General features: G+C 46.7%; 1 protein-coding gene across 1 annotated transcript in view; it reads right to left on the reverse strand.

Moving 5' to 3' along the window:
• The window catches only part of tenm1 (teneurin transmembrane protein 1), a gene marked incomplete at both ends in the record, with an annotated part of 107,006 nt that overhangs the window by 26,249 nt on the left and 58,299 nt on the right, over positions 1-22,458 (reverse strand). The window contains 16 exons of the mRNA XM_084449969.1: positions 202-434; positions 1,484-1,504; positions 1,776-2,025; positions 2,269-2,412; positions 4,101-4,368; positions 5,718-5,979; positions 6,599-6,718; positions 6,894-7,110; positions 9,910-10,056; positions 10,312-10,338; positions 11,051-11,236; positions 14,383-14,583; positions 16,274-16,468; positions 18,060-18,161; positions 18,884-19,082; positions 21,301-21,509. Coding sequence (XP_084306095.1) covers positions 202-434; positions 1,484-1,504; positions 1,776-2,025; positions 2,269-2,412; positions 4,101-4,368; positions 5,718-5,979; positions 6,599-6,718; positions 6,894-7,110; positions 9,910-10,056; positions 10,312-10,338; positions 11,051-11,236; positions 14,383-14,583; positions 16,274-16,468; positions 18,060-18,161; positions 18,884-19,082; positions 21,301-21,509 — 2,781 coding nt within the window. The remainder of the gene's footprint in view (positions 1-201; positions 435-1,483; positions 1,505-1,775; positions 2,026-2,268; positions 2,413-4,100; positions 4,369-5,717; positions 5,980-6,598; positions 6,719-6,893; positions 7,111-9,909; positions 10,057-10,311; positions 10,339-11,050; positions 11,237-14,382; positions 14,584-16,273; positions 16,469-18,059; positions 18,162-18,883; positions 19,083-21,300; positions 21,510-22,458) is intronic.

Consider the following 22,458-nt stretch of genomic DNA (forward strand, 5'->3'; position numbering starts at 1 on the left):
TGGACAAAGTCTCACCCTCAAACCAATTTCAAGGGCTTCATATTGACAAGGCAGAGAGGAACATTTAACCTTTGCTAATAATATCTGTCAATATTCCGGTCCGGGACCCAATCTTCTTAGGTCCATGACAGGATGGGCAGCTCCACATAAATAAACCTCTCATTTAAATCAAAAGGACATTCTCTGAGGGAGATAATGTACCTCTGGGATTGTTGAGGGACGCCTCGGTGGCCTTGCCTCCGTCTCCGCAGTGGCCCTGGTCGAACGGCGTACACTGCTCCCCCGAACCAGCCACCACCTCCACGTTTTTGGCCAGGTCCTTGGGCTCGGTGAGTGTCCGGAGCCGGTACACCCTCCTGCTGCTGGTGTCGGAGAGGAACAGGGTCTCTCTGACCGGGTCCATGGCCAGGTAGTACTTATGTGCTGGGCTGGAGCTGTAAAAAACACACACAAAAAGGACCACCTGTCAAAAACGTATGATGCCGCGGTGTGAAGAGGACCTGACGTAGATTCACAGAGGGATGCGACGCACTCAGATCCTGTTAACACCAGTTAAGTGAGATTCAACAGTCTTTAGTATTAAGTGGCTGCTCAAGAGGAACTGCATCATCGCTTCATACATTAACGTCTCACTGTCATGAAGTAAACATCTGCCAGACGACTTCCTGCTCTTCGGGAAAACATAATTAAATCAAAGCAACACTAATTCTGACATATGCATTACCATTCCAGTTCTGAACTGTGACTGAGGGGGACTAAAATCATGATGAAATGATGGAGATGACCTCAGAGCATCTTAGATCATGGCTGATGATTCGTAGAGGACAATCATTCATTCAAGCTTTAGTAGTGTGTGTGTGTGTGTGTGTATAGTATGTGTGTGTGTGTGTTTGTGAGAGAGAGAGAGAGTGTGTGTGTGTGTGAGAGAGTGTGTGTATGTGTGTGTGTGTGTGTGTGCGTGTGTGTGTGTGTATGTGGGCCATACATGCCATGATGTAGAAAAAAACCCAGTCAGCTCAGTGCTTTTTGAAAGCTTTGATTGAGAACATGACATGACAGCTGCATGAAAAGATGAATCATATCTCAGAGAGAGATGACAGATGTTGGGGGGGGGGGGGGGTGTAATAGTGAAGTCTATATCAGCACAACCCCCCAGCTGAAAGGAACACTGTTGTGCTGGTGAAGGCTTCATTGGGCTCCATCTAAACAAGGAGAAGCTTGTCTATGATAAGATGAGCCCTTAAATGACCTCCATCCACTTTTTACCCAATTCCCTTCCAAAGATAGCCTTAGTTCTGCTACCTTTCAATCCAGGTCAGTGCACTTCCATATTGACTCATTCCCTACTTCAAACCCCTCATCCTGTGACTAAATTAAACCCCTTCTTTCAGCGGTGAATAAAGCTTAGCGCTTGCATCTGAGGTACTGCCTTTTTCAATCCCATAGAAGAGCTGAACATCAGATCAGAACGGGACACACTCACCTGTGCCTGATATCTCGATTCCTAGCAGCATTGTATGAAAGAGGAAAAATACATTTGTTATTGTTCTCACACAGCTGTCTCTTCCACATCAATTGCTTCCCATTCAGAGCATTACAAAGACACATTTTTTTATTTATTTTTTCCACGTACAGAGCACGGATACAACGACAACTGTAACGTAACGACCATAAAGCCTCGACTTTATGCTGCACTTTATTTAACCTTCGACAGTCCGGCACACACGATGAACCGAGCGTGTTTACGGCATGTGAACGTGTCTTAAAAGCGCCACCTCAGTTCCAGGATGCTGATGGTGAAGCCGTTGGGGAGGATCCTCCGGATGAAGTTGAAGTCCCCCACGTAGACGCTGCCGTCGGAGCCGCAGGCGATGGCGATGGGGGCGTAGAGCTTGCTGCCCGCGGCGGGGCCGTTGCAGCTGGGGCAGGGGATGGTGCGCACCGCCCCCGTACCCATGACCGTGTGGATAACAGGGGGCTGCTGGGATATGAAAATGTTCTCCCCGTTCCCTTTGTGTAGGATGCCTGGAACAGCAGAGCATCAGACATGACTGTGTATCACGAGACTACCTGTCTATCAAAACGAGGGACAATTTAGAGTTCAGAATATACATGTGACACAATGCACGTCAGGTGTGAGACTATACAGAATGATTGTCTAACTGCAACGTCTTCGCGTTATTCCTTCTGGATAGCCAACTGTGAAATGGCGTCTAGCAGGTTTTTCCGCCTCCCTGGAGTCGAGGCGGGACGCGACGGAGCCCTCACCGCTCTGGAGGTTAAGGACGTGATGCTTGTCCAGGGACCAGCCGCCCAGGTTGGAGCTGATCATCTCGAAGCCCTGCAGCTGGGCCATCCTCTTCTCCCACACGACGAAGTCTGGACACGACTCGTACTCGTAGCCCACAGAGACTGGAACACAAGGCCGACGTTACGGGGACGTACCGTACCAGACTTTTCCCAGACATTCAGATCACACCGATTAGGCTTCGGTCACACTAGCTGTTGATCTGTTTATGATGCGGTACGTTCAAAAAACACAGCCTAATGCTTTTTTGTTTTGGTTTGTCTGGCTCTTGTTGAAATAATGTGAAGATGCTGAAATGTGTGAAATTTTGTTGAGAGATGTTTTTACCTAGGACCCACCTTTGTAGGCTACAGCACTTTGGTCGACTGCTGTAGTTTTAAACGTACTTTATAATAAATATGATTGGATTTTGATTTACGCAGTGCAGAGTTGCGGTACATGTGGAGTTGTTCTGGCCCATGCTGGCGCAGGGCGGAGTGATGGTGGCGTGTGATTATAGAGGAGCCAGGATGTGTGCTAACAGGCAGGGAGTCTCAGGAGCCTTTTTAATGCCTCGCTGATACCATCATGCCCGGCTGCATCGGCATAATGTAGGAGTCCGCTCACACGATTCTCGTTGTCTCTCTCTCTCTCTCAGTCTCTCTCTCTCTCTCTCTCTCTCTCTCTCTCTCTCTCACACACACACACACACACACACACACATACACATGCACGTCTTTGGAGCCAATAAACAAATACACACAACAAGCAGAAGACAGGCAGTTACACAGTGAAGCTACAACTGGAACTAGTGTCACCATGATAAATCAGCCTGTTACTATCGGCAACAGAGAGAGAGGGAGGGGTGGGGGGGAAGAGGTGGGAAGGGAGAGAGAGAGAGAGAGAGAGAGAGAGAGAGAGAGAGAAAGATGGAGAGAGAGAGAGAGAGAGAGAGAGAAAGAGAAGATGGGGGTTTGAGGTTGAGCTCCATTCTCACGGGTGTATACAGATAAATGAATAAATGACCGTCTTTCTTCCTCCTCTTATCTCTCCGTGGCCTGCCATGTGGATGATGCTTGCATATAATATAATGTGTGTTTGGAATTCCAATTCAGATTTGATGTCATTTCAAATGGTGCCATGTGTTAAATGTTATTTATGGATAAATGGTCCATAGCAATGCATCATTTCCACTGTGACCTTAATACTGTACGTGCAGATTAGACAGTGCAAGGGCTAAGGGCTGTAACACCAGCCGACAAGGCAATCAAGACACACTCTGCTATCTGATAAATAATAATGTAATAGGAGACACAGGAGGCAATCAGAGGGTAATCCTTATATTGTACATGCTTATAGTGCATGGAACAGATAAAAGAGGCGCCTGCTAACAAAGCAATCCCCAAAACTGTAGGTGTCCAACAAACTGATCAACAAAGCTTTTAAATCTCTGATAAACCTAATCAGCTGACCTCATTCTGTGATTCCACAAACAGAAGATAAAGAATAAAAGACAATAACATGATGTTACTGTGTGTCATTACACTGATGATTCTGTACTGGTCCAAGGTTAATAAGTCCGCCCGCACAAAATTCAGATATTCAGCAGAGGGTTTAACACAAAAACACAGACGTGGCTAGTTTACAGAATGTTACGAATACATGACCAAATTCTAATGTTGCAAATTGTCACTCAAAGATAACCGCTTGTAGTTTAGGAAGCTCAAGTATTCTAGAACTGAAACGTGCAGACGGCAATTTCCTAGGATGGTGATTCAAATGAAAGTCCAAAATAGCTCAGATGATGTCTTACCCTGAGCCTGGGCCAAGCCCACCACTTTCTGCCCGTAGACATCCGTCTTGTTCCACGGCAGAACATAGACTAGGTTGGGGGCTGCAGGGAACCACTTCTGGAAGAGGCGACCCTCGATGGAGGTGGATATGTGCACCTTGGCCAGCCCCAGAGGAAGCACTGGGTGGGTCAGGATGATCCTCAGCACAGACTTGTATCCCGGGGAGCGCGTGCTCAGGTAGCTCAGCTTCACAAAGCTGCCAGGGATGGTGATCTCCTCCTGAACAGCCTGAGGAACACAACCATTTTGATCTGGGCTATTACTAGCATTTACTACGCCAGTTATGTTTGTATTCAAGGCTTGGATACCATGCCATGTCTCTCCTATGTTGTTTTTAGATTCTCTTACTCTGAAAATGTAATTTAATGTAATTTATTGCTTTATAAATGTTCTTAGCTGGTAGACAAACATACTCCAGGAGCTTGCTCGATCGCCTTGTTGAGAGGGGTCAGGGAAGAATTTTTACAGCTCACTTATCTGGCCCCCGGGTGATACTGTTTTTTTGCTTCCCTCTGGAATATGTAGAGGTGGGTCGTATGCCCACCTCCCTTGTTCTCTGTAAAGCGCATTGTGTTGCCTCTGGGTATGAAATGCGCTATACAAATAAAGCTTTGATTGATTTGATTGATTGATGGAGAGGAGCATTGGGCCCTGAGTGGTGTCTGTCCGTCCAATAGTTCTAATACTCATCTATAAAGTATGATTGCTTAATTGATTGATTGAATGATTGATTGATTTGTATTAATATAGTGTCCAGCTAGGGATGCCCAGCCCACATGGTGAACACCTTTCATCCTGAAGATACTGTAATTGAAAAGGAAAAAAAAGATTGAAACGTCATATTTAATAAACTATTGGGAACATTCCATTTTTCTATATGCTCCAGTGTGTGGACTCTTTTTCTCCTCACACCTCATGAAAAAAATAGTAACATAATAAGCAAAACCAAACAGTATCCATTGTCGTGTTAATGATGAAACCACAAGACTGTTATACCATTCATCATCTCAGGAACAAAGAATCACATCAACACCTTTTCGGTACTTCTTCACTGCTGTTGACCCGAGGTACTAAACATGTCGATATATCCTGGATCATTAGCGATGTGGCGGAGGACATTTTAATTACTGCAGACAATCCCAGCACACACCCACCCCTCAGTGCTCACAGTTCCTGTCGCTGTGAATGGGCTGCTCATTAAAACCTGCTTCAGTTTCATTATCTCCCCCAACAAACTAGGACGTCGACAAGTCGCATAACAGCGAGCGTGGCTGAGGTAGGGCCATCAGGGGAACGGGGAGTAGAGTGAGCAGATGGCAGCTCTGTATATAAAACACCCCTCCTCTGATTAGTGTGAGATTCGAAGACTGGTTTCACAGGTACAATACGAGCCAGGTGAAAATTAGACAGGACGCAGGAAAAAAACAACACACATTTCAGTACCCTACTGTGAGGAAATAGTGTCATGGAAAAAAAGATCATAACATGCTGCAAGTAAATGTACAGTATGTGCCCCTGAACGGTTGTGAGGTGCTAATTAGAAATAGTATTGAGGTTTCTAGTTCAGAGGCCGGTACCTGCAGCTCGGGGATGGCCGGGCCTCGCTCCTCACAGGCGCTGGAGAAGCGCGTGAGCGGTGAGGGAAGGACGATGGGGTACGGGCCGACCAGGCTCTTCAGATCGCAGGTGGGAGGTCTGACGTCCACGCGGCTCATGGTCACCTTCTCCAGCACCACGAACTGGTTCCACGGGAGCCAGACGGCGCGTCTCTGCACGAGGAACGGCGCCCGCTGAAAGATGAGCGACACCGACACGCCCCCGGCCGCCACCAGGTCGAAGCTGGAAGGACGCAAACGGGACAAGAGAGCGTCACCGACCCGTAGCGGTCGTGTAGTTCGGCGCCGGTTCGTCTCAGTACTGTTAGTCATGTCTCTCTTATGAAGTACAGATGTGCCTTCATCGTGAAGGACAGCAAGTTGCATAGCAACTAGGTCAATGGCTAAACAAAGAAGATGGATAGCAGTTCGTCTAAATTCTAGTGTTATAGCACAGTGTTATAGCACGGCATCTGCATTTCATTCATTGTCAATTATCATCTAGTACACCCTAAAGAGAGCTATACAGAACCCTATTGAGTCATATAGAACCTTTTTCACGTTGGTAAGGCTTATATACAGTATTTAGCCCATGTTTACTGCTCTGTATATGTTTTAGCCAATAGACAAAGATCTTCCAGGAGCTTGCTCGATCGTCTCGTGGAGTTGTTACAGCTTTTTTACAGCTTTTTCTGGCCCCCCGGGCGAAACTGTTTTTTTGCTTCCCTCTGGAATATGTAGGGGTGTGACCTACAGTATGCCCCCCATTGTTCTCTGTAAAGCGCATTGTGTTGCCTCTGTGTATGAAATGCGCTATACAAATAAAGTTTGATTTGATTTGATTTAGAGCGCGGTCCGCCTACCTGCCGTCCTGGCGACTGACCGAGAAGCCGTACTCCGGGTGCTGCTGGAAGCTGATGTTGACCCCCACCAGGGGGGTGCCGTCCAGCGCCACCACCTGGCCCCGAATCACTGCAGCCCGACTAGGAGAGAGAGAGAGAGAGAGAGAGAGAGAGAGAGAGAGAGAGAGAGAAGGCCTTGAGCCCCAGGCTGCAGCACAAATCTCTAAAAATGCCTCTTTGGGATCTAAAACACTACATCTATTTGTTAATGGTAAACAGCGCATGTGGGATGTGGGCGTGACTCCTCCTACCGTACCTGCTGTCGAAGGGAACGTCTCCCGGGAAGACGTGGGTGCTGTCCTTCCCGACCAGGAAGTGGACGCGGTCGTAGAAGAGACGCGAGAGGAGGGAGGCGAAGGGGGTCTGGCTGGACTGGATCAGGTCCAGGGGGTCTGGAGAGCCCTGGCACAGAGGGCCGCTGTGGCAGCTGTGCTGCTGGCAACAGTCTGGGTCCACGCAGTCTGTCAGACCATCTACAACGACACACATCACATACATCCAGTACACAGGATTCACAGACATAAACTGTATTTGAACCTGTCTCTAATGATACCATATTGACCACATAATGCATTACTTTGGCTAGAGCCTTAAGTTGCCTTGGGAAACAAATAATTTGATATAACATTAGATGTCCCTTAAAGTCCGAGATAGAATCTCACATAGGTTCTTTAAATCTAATTTCCTAAATTATATGGAATAAATCAATAATGTTCTCAGAAATGGGAGCCATTCCACACCCTCATATTGAGCTTTTAACCTAATAATGAATCTTGACCGTAGTAGAGACATGTCTTATCTGAGATGATTTATACATGGGCAAAAGTGGAGAGGCTGACAAATAATTTTAGCCCCTGGTTGGCAAAGGCCAAACTGCACCTTATCAAGTGCTGATACAGTATACTGTACTTATATACCTCTTTTAAATCCTACAGCAGATTTCCTAATTACCCGTCAATGTCTAATACCCATGGCTCTGTGCAAGGCCAACACATTAGGCCTATTAAATCGTCCTCTCACACCATGCGTGTTTCAATAGTAGTTAGCCGAAATGAATACTGGCATTCGCTGGCACTGAACATAAACCAGGCAAATGTTTAATGGTAATTAAAGTCCGATTAACTTAAATATTTGATATTCAAGAAAACGTAATAACTGGCACTTTAGTATGGTTACCTGCAATATCTTGAGAACGTCACATATGAGATTAACAAGATTAGGCATCAAGTATTCTGTATCAGCAGCATGTAATGTGGTGTAATGATACAATATGTGAAAACTGACAAGCTTTAATGCAATGAATGAATGAGTAACATAACGCAACAGAACTGCTGGGACCATGGCCTAGCGTCAAAACAGGCTGCCAACGCAGCGCAGGCATTGCGCCCATCCTAAATCGGTTTGGCAGGGTAGGCTTCCACAGACACACTTCTGCCCACAATGCACTGCCATTGCAGGGACGGAAGATCTTAAGAATGGCCATACTTTAGATGGGAAGATCAATAGTAGGGATACACTATGGAAAATGAGATAAGGATGGGTTTTTGGTATAAAGTCTTCAGAGATGAATTCATATTCTTTTCATGTGGTGGTGATGTGCACCTGCATTATTAAACTACAGCACCTTGCACGTCGTCATCCTGTCGGTAATGATGGCTGCCTTGGTCATTTGTGTGGTTATACTGGCTCCTCTACAGCTGGCGGGGAAAGTCATTATCTTTCCTCTTAATCACTGCTCTTTTTCAGGTGATCATTTGCCATTTGCGTTTTCATACCCATGCCACTGATGAGGCCTCATTTGGAATATAAATAAGGTTTATATAAGTTCAGCCAAGATGGAAATAGGAATCATCTCTGAGATTCTGACACTTATATATATATATTGGCTGGGAAGTCATGTAAATGGTTATTATGCTTATTATTTCCTCTGTTCCTTTCTTAAAGTGTCTGGCCTATTGGAGCCATTCTGTTTCCCACCATGAGAGAAGAGGCCAGATGAATGGATGAATATTCTATATATATTCTATTCCTAGATGGACGTCAGTCTCCTGAGCTCACACACACTGCAGGGCCAGCATCTCTGAAGTGAAGGCTGTACCGAGAGTAAACTCAATTGGATTACAGGATGACAGAGCGTAGGTTTATTTCCGAGAGTCTGGGCATATTGCTGAAGTGAATGTGATTTTTTTTAATTTATTGGATCAAAGAATGAAAACAATATGCTGTGTGATTTATGATGTGCAAAAACAAATAGAGACAGTTAGGAAAGGACACAGGTATACTTATAAACAAACAAACAAACATACACGCACACACACAAACACGCGCACGCACACACACGCAGACGCACACACACGCACACACACGCACACGCACACACACACACACACACATACACACACACACACACACACACGTGCATGCACACACACACACGCACACACACACACAGCAACTGTGAAAATTAACAAAAACGTGTGCTTTTCGTGAAAAGACGGCCCCACTCTGATTTCTCTGATGAAGGACTCTTGACAGAGGAGAGCTGGGTAAAGAGATCGAGGGGCTCACAGTCCATGTGAAGAGGATGAGGGGGAAATAGCCGCGTTCCCGGTCTGCAGCTTGACCTACAGAGTCCACATGTACGCCTTTAACTCCGCCAGCACTACTGCACAGAGGAACCGGCTCTGCATGATAGCAATAAGCGCTGGAAATGGATGAGACGCCAACGCACGTGAAGGTGTTCATAAATGCATTCCAGCCACGTCTCTCCATCAACTCTCCTTCTTAACTTTGAAATGATAACAAACAAGTGCTGGAAGTCAATGCACAACTAGGCTGGCCTCCGATCTCTGGCGTCCGCAGAGGGACCTGGTTCACATGCTCCCTCAGAGATGCGGGCAGCGAACCCCATCTCCAAAGCCCCCAGAACCGCCTCCCGGCTCGCTGGCCCTCCGGGGGCAGAACCCCGGGTCTAATCCCCCGGGCAGAACCAAGCAAGAGCTCTGTCAGAAAATGACTGCTGGACACCACGGGTCCCACTGCTCTGGAAGCCGTGTCCAATGACCGGATTTAACACACGGGGAAATGTGGCGCCGACACGGTTTGTTAGCTCCTGCGCTACGCGCGGGCGGGCGAGAGAGAGAGAGAGAGAGAGAGAGGGCTGGAAATCTTAGCCGTTTCTTCGCCACGACCTTCGCCGGTGGCCAGGGGTCGGCTCATTAATCACTATTCAGTCACAAGACGGGACGTGGCAGAGCCTCCCCCCCCCTTACCTCCGTCGTTGTCGACGTTGTCCTCGCACTCCGTCTCCATGACGACGTTGCACCCGCCGCCGCTCCAGCCCACCTGGCACACGCAGTGCCACCCGCTCTGCTCAAGGGTGCAGCGGCCGCGCCCGTTACACAGGCCCGGGCAACCGTCTGGGGAGGAGACACGCCCAGCTGGGTGAGAACGCCACCAACAACCACAACAATGGCTCATTTCTCCTGGTTAAGGAGGGGGGGGGGGGATGCGGGGGGCAGATGCCGCTCCCGCTTTCATTTACATAAAATCCAGATGTCTGACCGATCTGACATTTGTCACACTGTGTTTGTTGCATTCGCACATTTAAAAATAGCACTGTGAGAATTCTGCTGTCGCCATCAGCGGCGCATCAAGAAAGCGTCTTATCTTACCTTTAACCACCAGATCCAGGTAATGTGCTTGAGGAGGGAAGGAGAGGAAACCCTGTGTGAGATCAGATTACTGAAGCACAAAAACATGCATGCTGGCATGAAGGCACGTGAGGAGATAATTACTGTTTATTAAAATAGTTTATGATTGGACTCACGCATCCACAGTTTCAACATTTACCGACTTTTAAGGTTCCTGTAGATTTGTGTGTGTGTGTGTGTGTGTGTAAATGTATGTGCTTCGGTCACTTGGAATTGCCCAATTCCATTTGTCCCCGGTGACAAAGTGCAGCGTTTTATCCAGGTGTTCCTACATTAATTGACTGCGCTCGAACTCAAGAGCAAATTATTCAGTCACAAGAAAGAAAAATGCCTGCTCTCTGGGAAGGAGGGCATGGCTGATGGAAAATTAGCCTGGCAGCGATCAACAGTTTCATTGTTCCACCGCACTTTCCATTCTCAAATAGCTGAAATGAAGTGGATAAATTGGATAACTGACAGAACACTGGCATCGTTATACCCCAGCCAGAAGCTCCATTCTGTCTCTAACATCTAGGGCCAGATAAAGTACGGATCTCTCCTGGAGGAAGAGAGAAGCCCAGATCGTCGTGTGTTCTGTTGGACAGCCGTGTATAACGCAGATCACAGATCAGCAGCCAAGCCTCTAAAACGCCACAGCAGTTACGACGCGTCGTGTCACGTTTCACAGACTGCGGCGTTTCTACCGGTGGGCGGGACTCACCGATGGCACAGTGCTCTCCTTCCCAGCCGGGGTGGCACTCACACCTCCCGCTCCTGCACTCGCCGTGCTCCTGGCACCGGGGGTGGCACGCCTGCTGGTCGCACCCCGGCCCCTCCCAGCCCTCCTCGCACTGGCACCGCCCGCCCACACACACACTGTGGCTGCTGCAGGGTACCGGGCACACCTCTGCACAGAGAGAGAGAGAGAGAGGGAGATTAAGAGCGAGAGAGACAGGGAGAGAAGGGGGCGGGGGTGGGTTCTCAAAAAACTGGCACATGAAAACACAGCCCATTTCTCTATCCATTATGTCTCGCAGGCTCATCTGAGTAGAAGAGAATAGAACAAAAATGATAAACTATATGATTTCTATTCTTTAGAATTTGTGTTTCACCTATGACATGGAACTAGAATTTTGAATTTAATTTAAAAAAAAAAGTGTTAATGTATGCATCACATTTCTACTTCAAAGAGTGCTGCAGGTGTGGGAATAACTCATTATATGCTTAACGTTTTAGAGGCTTAATGGAATCAATGAATATTGCGAATTATGGAGAGTACATCTTATCAGAAAACAGCCAATCGGTGTTGAGAAGTAGCTGAAGGCACAAAATGGACACTTATCCCCCATACATGAAAAAGGCATTCTCATTCAAATGGTTTAATCAATGAATAACAATTATATTTGCATTGTATTAATCTAAAATGTCCTGCCATTAAGCATACATTTCTATTGCTATCTACCTCACAAGCTGTTCTCATTATATTTCGCTGTAGGTGTGAGTTCTACAGTATTCTCTCAGTAGTTTCTAATGCAGACTGTGCCGCTGCCACTGTTCCATCCATACTAATGATATTGTCAGTGGAGTCACACACAGTCCATGTAACAAATAATTCTGCATACACTTGAGTGAACATAAAATCCATTTTCACTTTGGGATAGAAAACCTGAACTGTGCTATGGAAGGCTGAAAAACAGAGGGTTGAGCAAAGGCACAATTCTTTCAGGGTCATGGGAACGGAAGCACAACCACACAGCTCCAAGATTCAATTCGTTGGAAAGTGAAATAGCCTCTACATAAGCATGCGTTCTCTTTTGGCCATCACTGGGGACAGAGTTGATAGAAGAGGTAATAACGTATGAGGGTTTACTATACTGTTGAAAACCACATTAATATGCAGAGCGCTTCTCAGGGCGTCTCCCAACCTTATTACACCTACCGTAGCGCTGGCGTGTCCTACTGCTTGACTCTACGAATACACCATTAATAATCTTTAAATTAGCATAAATACACTATGACAGTTCTATATTTGAATGGATAGAGGGTTACATATTGTTGATGTCGTTCCAATTTCTCTCCATAAGCAATGACAGCGGCAGTAGTGGCTGTGAACTGTGAGGCAGGCAGACAGGCATGCAGGCAGACAGAGAACATCTCATCTCTAAGCCAAGCCCAGAGGCACTGAGGAGGCTGATGTCTATTGTGAGCTGACTGGTACAAACATCTACAGTACGTCTGTATCCTGGAGCAAAGCCAAAACAGCAACCCTCAAACACAGATCAGACAAGTCAGAGAATCAGGGAACATGTTAAGAGCAGCATCTGAGATGTTTAATGTGGCAAAGCCGACTGTTGCCATTTCAATATCTTCAAATAAAACCAAATCAAATACCCGAAACGATGTCCTTGCACGGATGCACTTGTCTATTGTATTAGAAATCGTTTGACTCATTAGACCAAGTGTAGCTGAAGAATACTGCTAACGTTTGTCAAGTAAATGTTATGCTAAGGGAACTCAAAAAGAGTTTAGACAATTTACTTTAACTACCAGGAAGGTGACCTTATTTCAACTGCAAATTGAAAATGTGCCGATAACATCCATTCAAAAAAAAAAGAAAAGTATATAGAAAATGTATAAACAAGATATCTCACAGGATCAAGCCTAATCACGACCAGTTCCCTGGGGGCAATTTTGAAAGAAGACGAGCTGGAAAAGATCATTAAAATGCAATGAATGTAATATATCTCCCCACTAAAGAGTATGCATGTATTAAAGAAACGTGTGAGCCTGGTAGTGTTGGAGTCATGGAGTGCTATTCGCTTCACACACAGCGTGTCAGAGGAATGATGCTCAGTTGTCTGATGGGATGCTGGGTGTATGAAGGTCTCTCTTCACTAGCGCCTGGCCTGCCATATCCTTACCAGACGCAAAAAAACACACACACATTTGCCAGACTACTTGGTGGGAGGTGAGACCAACTAGTACTCTAGTACATTGGTCCCCAACCACCGGGCCGCGGACCGGTACCAGGCCTCGATACAGTTGCAACCGGGCCTCAGAAAGTATAGCCTAAAATAAAAATAAAAATATATATTTTTTTTTTTGGGGGGGTAGTGGGGTAATACATTTATTACATTGAACTGTGTTCAGTCTGTTGGTAATTTTTTCACCAGTAACCACTATCTGTGAACCCCACAACAATTTACAGATTTTGAACTACCGACCCAGAAGTTCCAAATAAAGGAACACTTCCGAGTTGATCTTGAGCTAGCCACGTTTATATCAGTGTGTTGTTAGGCCTATAATAATAATAATAATAATAATAATAATAATAATAATAGGCTAATATGTGTTGACACAAAAATAATATGAATGTAATGTGTTTAAATCAGTGTGCTGTTGTTAGGCCTACTTAAACTTATGAAAAAGCGACTACACTACAAAGTTATAGGCTCAGAAAGAAAAAAAAACGTTTTAGGCTACCCCCCGGGCCTTGGAAAATTTGGCTTTATGAAACCGTAAAGGTTGGGGACCCCTGCTCTAGTACTCAAGTGGGCTCTTGTGGGCCGCAGAGGCAGTGGTAATCTACTGCCAAATGATTAGAAATAAAGAGATAAGGTTTGGTCATTTACAAACGTATCTAAATGTACTCAAGAATTCTCGTTAAAAATCTAGTTAAAATGCATAATTTCAATGATCATTTACTGTACGTTTGAATATCACCATGCCGATTACATCCGAATGTGTTCAGCTAGCGTAGCTTGCTAGCGAACGTCCCCTCGGATGCAAACTTTCCCCCGCCCTCGGATGAGAAAAGTAACAGACCACCAGTTTCTTTTCTCGTGTTTGGGAAGGTGGTCCTCAGAACTGTTACAAAAGCATGAGGACCCCTGCTGTAGTACGACACAACCATCTGCCTCACAGCCAGAAGAGGAAAACAGTCTGACCACACATAAACCAAGGGCAAGACTGAACTCTAGGGCTCCGAACATCCGGCCAGTTAGGCTAGGCTAAGACGGCTAGGTCTGCTGTGGAGGAGGGAGGGGGGCCCACCTGTGGAGCAGTCCGAGCCGGTCCAGCTAGGGTCGCAGGTGCAGGTGCCGGAGTCTGGCAGGTAGGCCCCGTGGCTTGAGCACTGCTCCTGGCAGGCAGGGAGGGGGTTCTCACAGTCAGAGCCCCCCCAGCCAGGAGAGCACAGGCACTCCCCCTTCACACACACACCGTGGCCTGAACACTGAGGGTCCAGGCAGTCCACTGCAACGGAGAATCAGGGAGAGAGACAAAGAGAGAGGGAGAGAGAGAGAGAGAGAGAGAGAGGGAGAGAGAGGAAACAAGGGTTAGGAGAGAGCAAGAGAAAGATAGATTGAGAGAGAAAGAGAGAGAGAGAAAGAGAAAGCAGGAAAGTTTCAGTAGAGTACTGTCATTTAAATAATGTTAGCATTGTTAAGAGAGAGAGAGATAAAGAGAGAGAGAGGAAAGAGGGGTTAAGAGAGAACAAGAGAAAGATAGATTGAGAGAGAAAGAGAGAGAGAGAAAGAGAAAACAGGAAAGTTTCAGTAGAGCACTGTCATTTGAATAATGTTAGCATTATTAAGAGAGAGAGGGGAGAAAGAGAGAGAGAGAGGAGACAGGGGTTAAGAGAGAGAGAGAGAGAGAGAGAGAGAGGAAACAGTAGTTGTCTGATGAAGAGCGTTGCTCGAAATGTCACACATTTTTTGATTCTGGTACAATAAATGCCATAACTATGGAGCCCAGCAGTTTGCAAGACCGTTCTTTTTCATTTGAGAAAACAGTAGTTTCACAAGTTTTAGTAGAGCATTATACGCTCTCAAAGGAATAATGTAAGCATCTACACCTTGGCTGACCGACATCCATTCTCTGGGTCTCAGGTTAACAGAACCATGACACCCAGCAGATTTAGCACCACAGGTGTTTATTCTAGCGGTGTCAGTGCAACTGTGTGAGAGGAACAGCGTCTCCTAGCAGGGAATGGTTTATTACTGGGAACTGCTCTGGCGTGAGACACACAGTCAACCACAAACACTACATGGAAATGTTTGCAGTTTAAACAAGATTCTCATGAAGAATTAAAAACACACAGCTTCGGTCCAGCGAATTGATCCTGTATATCATGTATACAGATGTTGTGATACTCATCAGACTAACCCCTCTGACTAATGCATGCTACAAAAAAAGGGGGAAAAAAATCTATTCAGTGTTAACCACCATAATTACTACACCGCCTGCAGCCTAGACCCTGGTCACAAGATCATTGGCTCAAGGTCATTCTCTGGCACGGATATCTGCGAGTTCGACTGAGCCAATAATTACACCACAGCTACCTGAGGACAATCAATTGATCTGGATGCTTTGTGCTAACCATTTCCCGTGCAAAATAAAAGCAAGTGTGTGTGTGTGTGTGTGTGTGCGTGAAAGTTGTTTGGTAGTTTTATAACATCTAAACCTATACTTACTTTTTAATAACACCTAGCTGCGCACACACCCGTTGCAACTGCTAGCAATGCTTGGAAAACCTGTTCTGTGTGTGTGTGTGTGTGTGTGTGTTTGTGTGTGTGTGTACTGATGAGTGTGAGGGGGGATATTCTTATTATGACAAATGGTAAATGGTAAATGAACAAGAAACCCACATAAGCCTCTTAATAATACACTCGTCTAAAAATACTTTATCTATTTCTGTATCTCTAAAAAGCAATCACCGAAAATCTACCAGACACCCCTACTGTGTAAGTATGCGGAAAACAACAGCAGCGCAGGTTATTGGCCGTGTACCTGTAGGTAATGAACATAGTGACAGTGGAGTCCTAGTTGAATAACTGGCGCTTCACTTTCAGGGATGAACTAAGCCTCTAGTGTTTGGGTAAACGTACAGCTGTGGCCTACATCTGTGTAAACAGTGATTCATCACCAGGAACGGGACCCGTACCTTGCTCACAGTTGTTGCCCTTGTAGGCGGGGCTGCACAGGCAGATGCCACTGACGCAGGTGCCGTGGTTGGAGCAGGTGGGGTCGACGCACTGGTCCTCCTGGATGTCACACTCTGGACCCTTCCACCCCGGGTGACACTGGCAGAAGCCTTTCTCGTAATCGCCATTTCCACTGCAGAGGACGGGGCACGAGTCTGCGACAGAGGGAGCAGGCTCACCTTCACAAACACTAGTAGAAAACGCTAGTCTGCCGAATATCTCACGTGGCTTTTATTGTTTATTGTTTATCCGGATCCCCGTTAGTTGCCTTCCTGAGGTCCACATACAGTATAGGTGTTAAAATCCAGGGTTTTATCTAAAATGGAGATGATACTGTTTGTTCCCTGTCAGAAGTCAAAGTCATTCCACTGAAACACTGCAGAAGACTTCTATACGTTTCACCCATCATCAATATCTCCCTAATAAACATGCAGCTGATGTCACCTAATCCTCCGCCTCCCCCCTGACGATAGCGGAGGTATAAGTACTCTGGCCCCCGCGGGGTTCAGGCCACGCACCCCCACTCAGACCCTGCAAACCCTCTAATCTCTCAGCCACTTCAATTTCACTCAAGAGCCACCTGGGTCAGACTCCAGTTGTCGTGGCGTCTCCACTATTCCTGGTGGGCCGCGGGTCCAGCGCTTAGCATGAGAATAGATATTTACAGAGTGAGAGTGAGACCGGCAAACCCCCTGAAAGCTGATCAGAGGAGAGGAGAGGAGAGGAGAGGAGGAGGGAGGAGAGGAGGGGAAAGAAAAGCTGAGCAGAGAAGGTGAGAGGAGGAGAGGAGGAGAGAGGAGGAGAGAGGAGGAGAGGAGGAGGGAGGAGGAGAGAGAAGAGGAGAGCTGAAGGAGGGCTATATAATAGCAAGTCATATCTATTTGTATAGAAATATATTAGTATGATTATCATTGTTATTGTTGTTATTATTATTATTATTATTATTATTATTATTATGATATTTAACCTTTATTTAACCAGACAGGTCTGTGGTGTGACGTGAACAAAACCCTCATCATCGATATGCTGCAGAAGCTGCTTCTTTCTGTATTAAAACAGGAGACATTGGGAGATGTGCTCCTAGCAACCGGTTGACTTTCAGAGACCAGAAAAGCAAATGTGAGACCACAGCGCCCCCCCCCCCTTCCAGACACTTCCACTGGCCCTGTCCCCTTGTTTATGGGCCGCTCTCCCATGTGGAAGCTGCCTCAGACAGCCTGGCCTGTCCATTAGTCTCCGTAATGTGCCACAGTTCCACACTGGGAGCAGTAATAGACACATTATACTCAGCACAGTGACTCCTAAGCTACAGATCTGGAGAGAGACAGGGGCTGGAATTAAGGCCTTCTACCAGAGCAGCGACCTCACTGACCACAAAGTGGCTCTGGAGCAGACACGGTCGCTGGCTGCCCTCCTTTCATGTCCTGTAAATAATCTTCCAGCCAAATGCTTAAGGGGTTTCATGGTATTAATAGCCTACTGCAGTGATTAACACTAGGCCAGGTTTAGAGTCACCATCGTTATTTGATTAATCTGGCTTTTTCTTTCTTCATCAGAAAGTTTGCTTCACGGTGTGACACTGTAAACGACTGTTGGTAACACTAATTTAATTCCCACATCATTACATCAAAGCTCCCCCTCAATTTAGTCAATTTAGTTATGTATAAACAAGTCATTCAAGATGAATACACATTAATTGAATGAAACCTTAGAATGTTTTGCATATGGATGAGATGGAAAACGTACCCTTGGCGCAGTCGGGCCCCAGGAAGCCGGTGAAACAGTGGCAGTGACCCGCTACACATTCCCCGTTACCATTGCAGTTGGTGGAGCAGCCCTTCATGGTTTCTACGAACGTGAGGAGAGGAAAAAGTACCACAGAACACACGAGAGGACAAAAACAAACGCTGGAGAATCTGCATCTCGTCCTTCATAAACGATATGCTTATACTGTAGCTTGGATATCTAACGCCTCTTAGATGACAGTAACGTAACAGTCGCCATTGGCAACCGTGGACATGAAAGAATAGTTGGAAGTTGGAGAAATAACTAGCACTGCACTTCAGAAAATGTGTTAGAAGACAGGAAAGGACAATACAGCGGGAGGATTCAGAGAAGAGCATGCTTTCCTTCTCCCAGCAGAGGCTTCCAAGCACGGGACACAAGGTCAGTCAATTAAGGAGGACAGGCTTTTGTGGTGCATAGCGAGAGAATGCAGCCAATTTGGTGCCAGGCTGGTCGACTACCTCGCACATCACATTGCTTTTGGACAACACCAAACAAATCGACTTTGTGCGTTCGCAATTCCTGTATAATGTACTAATTGCTTTGTGCAGAGTGTATTTTTAATGAGCATATTCTAATGGAAAAATAGAACACAATGAACAGGAATTCATTACTGTTCCAAAATATGTTTGCATAATATACAGTTGTTATTAGTCAATGACACTCTCTGGAGTGGCTAGGTGTGCTCGTTTTTTGTTTTTTGTTTTGTTTTACAAGAGGCAAGTTACTAGTGGTAGTGCTGTGAATAAATTACGTACCAATGGTAGTGCTGGTAACAAACTTACCAATGGCAGTGCTGTGAACAAACACTTGCTCCATCTTTTTGCCGTCGTTGTAGAACGCCAGGTACCAGGTGCCAGCGTCCATGTACTCGATGAAGCCTTTCTCTTGGAGAGACGCCAGGATCAGGTGCCTGGAATCCTCAGATGTCTGGACTTCCTGTTTGATTAGCTGCTTCCCATCCAGGAGCTTGACAAAGTCAAACTGAGGGGAGGGGGGGGGGGGGGGAGGGCGGAACAAATATGAGGGCGGGGATTGGGTTCAGGAGACGGGGCATCACAAGCGCCCGCCTGGCAGGACTGACTGGTGATCTGAGGCGGGATTATCACTCCTCCAGCCATCCCCTTACAGCTCTCTCTCTCCTGGAGGAGGGCCAGCCGCCCAGGGCGGGTGCCATGCTGTATCCCGTCATCCCATCTAAAGAGAACTTGAACTCAACCGCATGCGAAGCCCCTTTTGACTCTGACCCTTAATGAGTGTAATAAGGAGCCACCCCCGCGCCACGCTGCTGGGTTAGCAGATGATACGACAGCAGCTCGGGGGCGGGGCGCGCTGGCTCAGACCGGGTTCTGTCACTCATGTTTGTGTGTGTGTGTGTGTGTGTGTGTGTGTGCTGGTACTGTTGATACGTGGGGCCAGCTTAACTGCTCATCCTGAATAAGCCTGAGAGTGGCCAGGTCCACAACACGCCCCCAGACTGCCTAAACACGGCCGTCTCCCTGTGCCGGAGACGTGCCCCCCTGCAGAACAAAGGGCAAAATGTTGTACGGTTCGTAATTTGATCTGCCGCCGTGATGCTGCGGCTGTTTGCCGGCTGCGCGGTTCAAATCAGCAATGCAAAATGGCCGACCGGCGGACTGTCATAATTAACTCTCGGCTGGGGAGCGCGAGGGCCGCCGAAAGCGGAAACGGATGCTGTCTTTTGGTGCTCATCCCCCCCGGCAACGTCAGTGACAAAAAAGGAGAGAGAGAGAGAGTGGGAGAGAAAAAAGGGAGAGTGAACTGCGCTCGCTACCCAGCGGAGGCTCTCAGATTAATGACTAAAACATCCTATTAGGATTCATCATGTGGAGCCCCGCGGGGGGACGCCGAGGGGGGGGGTGGGGGGCGGCCCCGTGACAGATGAGGCGCTGGCGTGGACGCATCGCCGTGACCCCCCCGCTCGAACCCGTGACCTGCTGGGTGTTCTATCCGCACGTGTAATGAGGACCCTCTCTGGAGGAACATATGTGTAGCTGCGCGCAGCAAGGGGCCGTTCAGAGCCCCCCGACAGAGACGTCTAACGACGACAGGAGGATCCGCTCTGGCCGAGGCGGGCGGACGAGGCCCGGACGAGGCACACAACACAGGGGCCCGCTCTGCCAAGTGTGATTACAACGCTGACTGTGATCGTCCTTACGGAGAGCAAAGCAGGTCTGTTCTGAAAGGGACCTTTCAATTAACGTTAATTAGGCTAATTGTGTGTCTGTAGTTATGGAGCTACGCATGCAAATGTGTATGCTAAAGCAGGCTTTAATTGAATTACAACAGGTCTTAATTTCTTGAATGATCTGAACTGTTAATCTTAGATAACATAGATACTAACGAGCAGTGATTGGGGAGTTGAGGCATTTTACTGACAACGCATTAGTTCCACTAGATATTGTCTTAATTGCATCATTTCTACGATGATACGGTACCGTTTACACCTTTAAATTCCTCTTGCATTGAATAAACATTATTGTTTGACTCCACTGATACAATAGGTGATGATCAAACTTCTCATAAAGACACATCAGGTGCACACAGGTACTTTGGACCCTATTACAGTAAAACGTGGCCTTAGTAAAAGTGACTCACTGTAGTATGATAGGAAGACTGAAGAATCCCAGTAGCAGAAAGAGGAAAGGTGCTTGTGTGTGTGGGCTGGGCTAATGTAACACACTTGTGTATGTGTGTGTGTGTGTGTGTGTGTGTGCATGTGTGTGTGTGTGTGTGTGCATGTGTGTGTGTGTGTGCATGTGTGTGTGTGTGTGTGTGTGTGTGTGTGCTTGTGTGTGTGTATGTGCATGTGTGTGTGTGTTTGTGTGTGTGTGCGCATGTGTGTGTGTGTGTGTGTGTGTGTGCATGTGTGCGTGTGCATGTGTGTGTGTGTGTGTGTGTGTCTGTGTGTGTGTGCATGTGTGTGTGTGTGTGTGCGTGTGTGTGCGTGTGTGTGCATGTGTGGGAGGAGACATAACGGTATGGTATGCGTGTGTGGGAGATGTGCATAAATATAATAATTACAGTCTGCTGCACATGTGGGTCTTAGTCATTATGTCGGAAGTGGCGTACATACAATACAGTACCATGTATGTGGTTAAGAATCTACAGCACAGCACAGTATAATTGGTGTACAGTTACTTTGAAAAGGTGAGTGTGTGTGAATGTGGAGGTTTCCTACCTGTGTGTGCGTGGGTGGGATGTTCCTGCGGCCGTAGATCCCCAGCAGAGCGTCGCGCGCCAGAGAGACGTTGAACTTGACATGTTCTGGGTGGTGGATGATGATGTGGAAACGCCAGAACAGCCCAGGGGGGATGGCCTGCATGACCTGGGCCCCGATGGCAACCTCCCCTCTGTCTATAGCCTTTCCTCTCTGCAAGAGGTCCTTATCTAGAATACAAACGCACACACACACCACAATCATTCCACAAATATTCCCTCAATTAGATAATGAAAGACAAAAAATGTCTGACTTTAATGTGATTCATTTCATCGTTTCAACTAATAATTCCTCCTTGCCTATTTCAGGAAACTCCTAGTCTGAATAATCCTCTGTTTCTATCCAGCCTGCTGTTACTGTGATTGTAAACAAAAAACAGGCCGATCTAATGGGTCGCCAGCAGCCAGCTGCCTCTGGAAACACCTCCCACACATCAACTAATTATTCTGCACTGATAACCTCTGGTGTCAGCTCACTGGTGGCTCTTCCAGCACTGTAGGGTGTCACATTATTGATCTCCCCTCTCTGGGTGGGGAACGTGAGATCCGGGGCGTGAATCTGATCTTCTCCATGCTGCCTCCTTCTGTACAAAGCTTGGATAATACGTGTTTTACTGCATATCCACCGTGAGCATGGAATGGAAATGGAACAGTTAGAAATAAGTGCGTACTGTATGTACATTTCTACTCTAGGTGTTTGAATGGAGGTGTTGATGACAAGGTAGCATTACAGTAAGAGACTTGTGAAAGCCTCAACCGTATGTGAATTGTCTTGGTAATCACAGCCATTGGATAGAAGACATATACGTACTGCACAAGTTGGAGCAGATGGACAAGGTAATGGTAATGTTGGGTTGAAGAACCAATCGTTTCATGTGGAAGCTGTTTCTGTCTCTGTAATGTACTATATGGTGATGCCACAGCTAGCTTCTGCTTCTCCTGCCGCTGGCTATCTTCCTGACAGTTACTCTAGGTAAGCTGGAACTAAAACAAAAATCGAATGTGTAACAGTCTGACACATAAGCAAATGAATTGTCTTTGCTTTAGGGCTTTCCTGATAAAACAATTATTCCAGTAATCCAATTTCAATGAAATGAAACCGTGTTTTCAATTAGACCTC

This window comes from Borostomias antarcticus, assembly GCF_949987555.1.
Source record: "Borostomias antarcticus genome assembly, chromosome: 15".
In the NCBI taxonomy this organism is placed as follows: Eukaryota; Metazoa; Chordata; class Actinopteri; order Stomiiformes; family Stomiidae; genus Borostomias; species Borostomias antarcticus.